Source organism: Thalassophryne amazonica, chromosome 16 (assembly GCF_902500255.1).
Source record: "Thalassophryne amazonica chromosome 16, fThaAma1.1, whole genome shotgun sequence".
In the NCBI taxonomy this organism is placed as follows: Eukaryota; Metazoa; Chordata; class Actinopteri; order Batrachoidiformes; family Batrachoididae; genus Thalassophryne; species Thalassophryne amazonica.
The window spans coordinates 81,287,774-81,295,974 of NC_047118.1; the positions used below are offsets into that span (position 1 = coordinate 81,287,774).

Below are 8,201 nucleotides of genomic sequence, written 5' to 3' on the forward strand. Positions count from 1 at the left end.
TCTAGTCCCTGCCAGCACTCTAGCTGCAGCATTTTGAATTAACTGAAGGCTTTTCAGGGAACTTTTAGGACAACCTGATAATAATGAATTACAATAGTCTAGCCTAGAGGAAATAAATGCATGAATTAGTTTTTCAGCATCACTCTGAGACAAGACCTTTCTAATTTTAGAGATATTGCGCAAATGCAAAAAAGCAGTCCTACATATTTGTTTAATATGCGCACTGAATGACATATCCTGATCAAAAATGACTCCAAGATTTCTCACAGTATTACTAGAGGTCAGGGTAATGCCATCCAGAGTAAGGATCTGGTTAGACACCATGTTTCTAAGATTTGTGGGGCCAAGTACAATAACTTCAGTTTTATCTGAGTTTAAAAGCAGGAAATTAGAGGTCATCCATGTCTTTATGTCTGTAAGACAATCCTGCAGTTTAGCTAATTGGTGTGTGTCCTCTGGCTTCATGGATAGATAAAGCTGGGTATCATCTGCGTAACAATGAAAATTTAAGCAATGCCGTCTAATAATACTGCCTAAGGGAAACGTATAAAGTGAATAAAATTGGTCCTAGCACAGAACCTTGTGGAACTCCATAATTAACCTTAGTCTGTGAAGAAGACTCCCCATTTACATGAACAAATTGTAATCTATTAGATAAATATGATTCAAACCACCGCAGCGAGTTTGTGAGTTATACCACGGAGTCAGGCACTTCTGATTTAAAGCTCTCTTTTTCAGAGGAGCTACAGCATCCAAAGTTGTCTTCAATGAGGATGTAAAACTATTGATGAGATACTCTATCTCACTTACAGAGTTTAGGTAGCTACTCTGCACTGTGTTGGTATATGGCATTAGAGAACATAAAGAAGGAATCATATCCTTAAACCTAGTTACAGCACTTTCTGAAAGACTTCTAGTGTAATGAAACTTATTCCCCACTGCTGGGTAGTCCATCAGAGTAAATGTAAATGTTATTAAGAAATGATCAGACAGAAGGGAGTTTTCAGAGAATACTGTTAAGTCTTCAATTTCCATACCATAAGTCAGAACAAGATCTAAGATATGATTAAAGTGGTGGGTGGACTCATTTACATTTTGAGCAAAGCCAATTGAGTCTAATAATAGATTAAATGCAGTGTTGAGGCTGTCATTCTCAGCATCTGTGTGGATGTTAAAATCGCCCACTATAATTATCTTATCTGAGCTAAGCACTAAGTCAGACAAAAGGTCTGAAAAGTCACAGAGAACCTCACAGTAACGACCAGGTGGACGATAGATAATAACAAATAAAACTGGTTTTTGGGACTTCCAATTTGGATGGACAAGACTAAGAGTCAAGCTTTCAAATGAATTAAAGCTCTGTCTGGGTTTTTGATTAATTAATAAGCTGGAATGGAAGATTGCTGCTAATCCTCCGCCTCGGCCCGTGCTACGAGCATTCTGGCAGTTAGTGTGACTTGGGGGTGTTGACTCATTTAAACTAACATATTCATCCTGCTGTAACCAGGTTTCTGTAAGGCAGAATAAATCAATATGTTAATCAATTATTATATTATTTACGAACAGGGACTTAGAAGAGAGAGACCTAATGTTTAATAGACCACATTTAACTGTTTTAGTCTGTGGTGCAGTTGAAGGTGCTATATTATTTTTTCTTTTTGAATTTTTATGCTTAAATAGATTTTTGCTGGTTATTGGTGGTCTGGGAGCAGGCACCGTCTCTACGGGGATGGGGTAATGAGGGGATGGCAGGGGGAGAGAAGCTGCAGAGAGGTGTGTAAGACTACAACTCTGCTTCCTGGTCCCAACCCTGGATAGTCACGGTTTGGAGGATTTAAGAAAATTGGCCAGATTTCTAGAAATGAGAGCTGCTCCATCCAAAGTGGGATGGATGCCGTCTCTCCTAACAAGACCAGGTTTTCCCCAGAAGCTTTGCCAATTATCTATGAAGCCCACCTCATTTTTTGGACACCACTCAGACAGCCAGCAATTCAAGGAGAACATGCGGCTAAACATGTCACTCCCGGTCCGATTGGGGAGGGGCCCAGAGAAAACTACAGAGTCCGACATTGTTTTTGCAAAGTTACACACCGATTCAATGTTAATTTTAGTGACCTCCGATTGGCGTAACCGGGTGTCATTACTGCCGACGTGAATTACAATCTTACCAAATTTACGCTTAGCCTTAGCCAGCAGTTTCAAATTTCCTTCAATGTCGCCTGCTCTGCCCCCCGGAAGACAATTGACTATGGTTGCTGGTGTCGCTAACTTCACATTTCTCAAAACAGAGTCGCCAATAGCCAGAGTTTGATCCTCGGCGGGTGTGTCGTCGAGTGGGGAAAAATGGTTAGAAATGTGAACGGGTTGGCGGTGTACATGGGGCTTCTGTTTAGGGCTACGCTTCCTCCTCACAGTCACCCAGTCGGCCTGCTTTCCCGGCTGCTCGGGATCTGCCAGAGGGAAACTAACGGCGGCTAAGCTACCTTGGTCTGCACCGACTACAGGGGCCTGGCGAGCTGTAGAAGTTTCCACGGTGCGGAGCCGAGTCTCCAATTCGCCCAGCCTGGCCTCCAAAGCTACGAATAAGCTACACTTATTACAAGTACCATTACTGCTAAAGGAGGCCGAGGAATAACTAAACATTTCACACCCAGAGCAGAAACGTGCGGGAGAGACAGGAGAAGCCGCCATACTAAATCGGCTAAGAGCTAGTAGCTGCGCTAAGCTAGCGGATTCCTAAAAACACACAAAGTAAATAATGTGTAAATAATTTAGAGGTGATTCAGCAGAGGGAGTGCTTTAGTTAAGGCACGTGACGATTACACTGTGAAACAAATCGTTATCTAGTTAACTAGATCAATCTAACTGCGCAGATTAAACAGCTAACAGATACAGCAAAACACCGCTGTGCTCCGGAACAGAAAGTGATACAATACCGCAGTGAGAGCCAACCACCAGTAGAGGCAAAAAGACACATAGGGTCCAATAATGGGTCCCTTAGGCTTTATAACAATAAAGCCTAAGGGACACCTGTGCAACTGGCTGGACACACCAGGCCAGCAGATGTGGACACGATAAGAGCGCACTGCTCCATTCATGTCGTTTCATGACTACGTCTGTGACCATGGGTCATCTACAGAGGAACAGACAGTTCATACTTGTATTGTCCATTCGATAAGAGGGATTCAATAAAATGCGGTGTTTTTTATGGTGTGTGGTTTATTTTTAAAAAATATGTTTATCTCCTTGTTGATTTCAGGCATTTTACACACCTTTTATAGGACAGCAATGGTAGTGCAGTGGTGAAGTTCCTGGCTGGCAATCAGAGTTTTTGTAAATTGCAGGTTTGAATCCCGCGGGTGGCATGTATTTTTTTTTTTTGCCACAGCAGCTGTCGATGTTGTTCCACATGCTCCAGCTACTCGCACTATGTTCCCGCAGCAACTGTCGCAGCAGGATCATTTACACCTGAACGAGCATGTGTCCCTCCCGACATCGGCTTGATGTTTTTGTGGTTTGCTCATACAAGCTGTTTTGCCGTGATTCACCCAGATTCGTACAATGTGTGAAGGAGCCCTAACCAATGTTCTGTGAAAATTATCTGAAAAATAATTCACACACCTAAAAAGTGACAAAAAAAGAAACAAACCAGACAACACCCCCCCAAAAAATTAGATTCAAGTGCATGAACTAAATACATAGTCCTGACCTTGAAAATATTTTCCAAGGTAAAATTTTGTGGAATTGGCAACTACTGTTGGCAGAGGTTTGCGCTCTATGAACGTGGTGCTCTTGTTTGTTTTCTTGATCCTGCTTGAAATGGAGTTGACAGTAATTATGTACAGTAATACTCAGATTTATGCACATCATTCCATTTGTCTACTTCTTTATTAAAATCTGCAGACACTTCTTTTTCTTTTCTTTTTCCAGTCACTGCAGTGCCCCAACATTCAAACATCTACTCTCCCCTTCAACAAATCCTGTCTTTTTCTCCTTACACACCTTCTACTTCTAGACATGTTCCTTTAACAAAGTCCACTGTTACCTTACTTATTCATCACAAATGTTAGGGCAGCGACTGGGCAGTGAATGTGAGGTACGCTCAAGCAAATATTCAAATAAATATCATTTTGACAAATGTTTTACAACTAGAAGCCCTGACAAGACACAATCCCTCGCTCTTATTTCTCCTGGCTACAGCCTGGCACCATATCCAGCTGGTGAGTCCCAACTGGAGACCACAGTAAATCCACCTCTAAACTTTCAAAAACATACACTGTGTTGTGTGCCTGTTGAGTGATTACCTGGTTGGTATCCCAGCACTTGCATGGCAGTTATAAACTTCTTGCAAGCTTCTTCATACTTTTGTTCCTGGTAAAGCAAACATCCCATGTTGTAGATGTAGTCTGGGTCATCCTGTGGAAGCTGCTCAATCAGCGCCTACACACACACACACACACACACACACACACACACACACACACACACACACACACACACACACACACACACACACACACACACACACACACACACACACACACACACACACACACACACACACACACACACACACACAAAAAAAAAATTATGGAATGATTTAGCTGATAGCTACAGATAATAATGAGTCAAAAATAACACCAAAATAAACATAAATGCAACAATTTGTGGGCAGGTGGGACATCTTCACCTTGGCAGCAGAATAGTTTTCCTCACAATATTTGATAGAAGCTTGCAGCTTGACCATCTGTAGACGAGACGACACACACACACACACACACACACACACACACACACACACACACACACACACACACACACACACACACACACACACACACACACACACACACACACACACACACACACACACACACACACACAGAGAATGGCAAAACAGAAACATCACTCAACTACAAGACAACTGCTAGAGGAAGAAGATGAAACTCTCCCTGTGATCCAAAATGTTGTCCATAATGTATTTGTAAGGAACCTGAACTCAGTAAAACAGTATTATTAAACATTATTATTTTTACTCCCAGTAAGGATGTTAAACTTTCTATATAGTGGGTTGGCATAACAAAATAACTGTGCATTTTGTGATGCAAGCATGTAATTTGGCACACACAGAAAATGAACCAATAGTCCTGGAGCTGACCTCTAATTACCAACAGGGGTCAATGAAGAATAACACAGGGATGAAATTTTTAAAATGTTCCAGTCACATTGAAAGGTACACCATATTACTTATCTGATTATAAAGATTTCAGAATGGTATAGTCTGGACTCTGTGACTGAATGTTATATAGTTATGGGATTAAAAACAGCAAAAATGGTGACAAAAGTCAATTTCAGTTTGTACAGGGGTCAAATGTTAAAGTTGTTCCCATGTTGGTAAAAGTTATGCAAATTATTGGTTGAGCTAATAGGATTAATAAATGGAATAGTTATGACTGTGCTGAATGCTTGGTCTCCAAAGTAAAGGTCAACAAAGGTCAATGTCCATTGGATTCTATGACATACAGTAGTGTTCAGAATAATAGTAGTGCTATGTGACTAAAAAGGTTTTGAGTATATTTCTTATTGTTACATGGGAAACAAGGTACCAGTACATTCAGTAGATTCTCACAAATCCAACAAAACCAAGCATTCATGATATACACACTCTTAAGGCTATGAAATTGGACTATTAGTAAAAAAAAAAGTAGAAAAGGGGGTGTTCAGAATAATAGTAGTGTGGCATTCAGTCAGTGAGTTGGTCAGTTTTGTGGAACAAACAGGTGTGAATCAGGTGTCCCCTATTTAAGGATGAAGCCAGCACCTGTTGAACATGCTTTTCTCTTTGAAAGCCTGAGGAAAATGGGACGTTCAAGACGTTGTTCAGAAGAACAGCGTAGTTTGATTAAAAAGTTGATTGGAGAGGGGAAAACTTATACGCAGGCGCAAAAAATTATAGGCTGTTCATCTACAATGATCTCCAATGCTTTGAAATGGACCAAAAAAAAAAAAACCTGAGACACATGGAAGAAAATGGAAAACAACCACCGAAATGGATAGAAGACTAACCAGAATGGCAAAGGCTCACCCAATGATCAGCTCCAGGATGATCAAAGACAGTCTGGAGTTACCTGTAAGTGCTGTGACAGTTAGAAGACGCCTGTGTGAAGCTAATTTATTTGCAAGAATCCCCCACAAAGTCCCTCTGTTAAATAAAAGATGTGCAGAAGAGGTTACAATTTGCCAAAGAACACATCAACTGGCCTAAAGAGAAATGGGGGAATATTTTGTGGACTGATGAGAGTAAAATTGTTCTTTTTGGGTCCAAGGGCCGCAGACAGTTTGTGAGACGACCCCCAAACTCTGAATTCAAGCCACAGTTCACAGTGAAGCATGGTGGTGCAAGCATCATGATATGGGCATGTTTCTCCTACTATGGTGTTGGGCCTATATATCGCATACCAGGTATCATGGATCAGTTTGGATATGTCAAAATACTTGAAGAGGTCATGTTGCCTTATGCTGAAGAGGACATGCCCTTTTAATGGGTGTTTCAACAAGACAATGACCCCAAGCACACTAGTAAACGAGCAATATCCTGGTTCCAAACCAACAAAATTAATGCCTCGCAGATGTGAATAAATCATGAAAAACTGTGGTTATACAACTAAATACTAGTTTAGTGATTCACAGGATTGCTAAAAAAGCAATTTGAACATAGCATAATAGTTTTGAGTTTGTAGCATCAACAGCAGATGCTATTATTATTGTGAACACCCCCTTTTCTACTTTTTTTTTTACTAATAGCCCAATTTCATAGCCTTAAGAGTGTGCATATCATGAATGCTTGGTCTTGTTGGATTTGTGAGAATCTACTGAATCTACTGGTACCTTGTTTCCCATGTAACAATAAGAAATATACTCAAAACCTGGATTAATCTTTTTAGTCACATAGCACTACTATTATTCTGGACACTACTGTATGTTACCCTGTAACATGATAACTAAACATGACAGCTTTTTGAAAACCCTATTACCTCAACCAATAATTGATATCACTTTATTTTCAATATTTATTTCATTCATTTAAAAGAAAAACAGAAAAGCAGAAATGAATATATTACAAGACATTGAATGAAAAGGAGCAGAGGGAAGAACAAGTCTTATATTTTCTGCCCCTTTTTACAATACAATCTTTCAATTTTAAGCATCATTATTCAACATTATTTAACAGATTACATTTTTTTTTACTTTGTCACATACCGCTGACTTATTTAATAATTTTAGCCATTATTTAAAAGATTACATTTTAGACTTAAAACATTTTAGACATTATTAACAGATTACATTTTAGACTTTGTCACAACCCACTGACTTATTTCATAGTTTCATACTTACTTAATACATCTAGTTTAATATGTTTTTTAAATAATTTAAGCGACCTTGATTCTTTGATTTCTTTGTTGAGGTTGTTCCATAATTTTACACCATTCACTGCAATACTCCGTTCCTTTACTTTGGTTCTGAATCTTGGTTTTTAAAGACTTCTATTCCTTTCAAATTATAACTACTTACTCTTTTTTCAAACATATTTTGAATGTTTATTGGTAAGGTATTTTTATTAGCTTGGTGCATTGTTTGTAATATTTTCAAATCAACTAAATCATGAAATTTAAGTACCCTATACTTAATGAATAATGGATTAGATGGATCTCTAAAACGACTATTGCTAATCATTTTTAAAGCTCTTTTCTGCAGAATAAATAATGGTTGTGTATAAGTTTTACATGTTGATCCCCAGATTTCTACACAATAAGTTAAATATGGGACAATCAATGAATTGTACAATGTTAATAAACCATAACTATTTAACGAAAATTTTACTTTATGCAAAACAGCAATGGCTTTCGCTATTTTTCCATTTGTGTAATTTAGGTGTGACTTACATGTAAGATATTCATCAATCATGACTCCTAGAAATTTAGTTTCTTTTACCCTTTGTATGTCCATTCCATCTATTTTTAATGACACATCATTTTTTTCCACTCTGTCATTAAACAATAAGAAATTTGTCTTACTAAAATTTAGTGACAATCTGTTTATATCAAACCAATGTTTAACTTTTTCCAACTCTGTATTTATCACTTGTACTACTTCCTGTATATCTGATCCAGAGTAAAATAATGTTGTATCATCAGCAATAA

General features: G+C 38.7%; 1 protein-coding gene and 1 long non-coding RNA gene across 3 annotated transcripts in view; one reads left to right on the forward strand and one right to left on the reverse strand.

Moving 5' to 3' along the window:
• The window catches only part of flr (fleer), a 100,882-nt gene that overhangs the window by 59,801 nt on the left and 32,880 nt on the right, over positions 1-8,201 (reverse strand). For both annotated transcript variants that reach the window (XM_034190802.1, XM_034190803.1), the window contains exons 4-5: positions 4,691-4,747; positions 4,305-4,440 (exon numbers count right to left, since the gene is read on the reverse strand). In XM_034190802.1, coding sequence (XP_034046693.1) covers positions 4,305-4,440; positions 4,691-4,747 — 193 coding nt within the window. The remainder of the gene's footprint in view (positions 1-4,304; positions 4,441-4,690; positions 4,748-8,201) is intronic.
• The window catches only part of LOC117528209, a 16,740-nt gene continuing 14,282 nt past the window's right edge, over positions 5,744-8,201 (forward strand). Inside the window, exon 1 of the long non-coding RNA XR_004565705.1 lies at positions 5,744-5,754. This is a non-coding gene — a long non-coding RNA (uncharacterized LOC117528209). The remainder of the gene's footprint in view (positions 5,755-8,201) is intronic.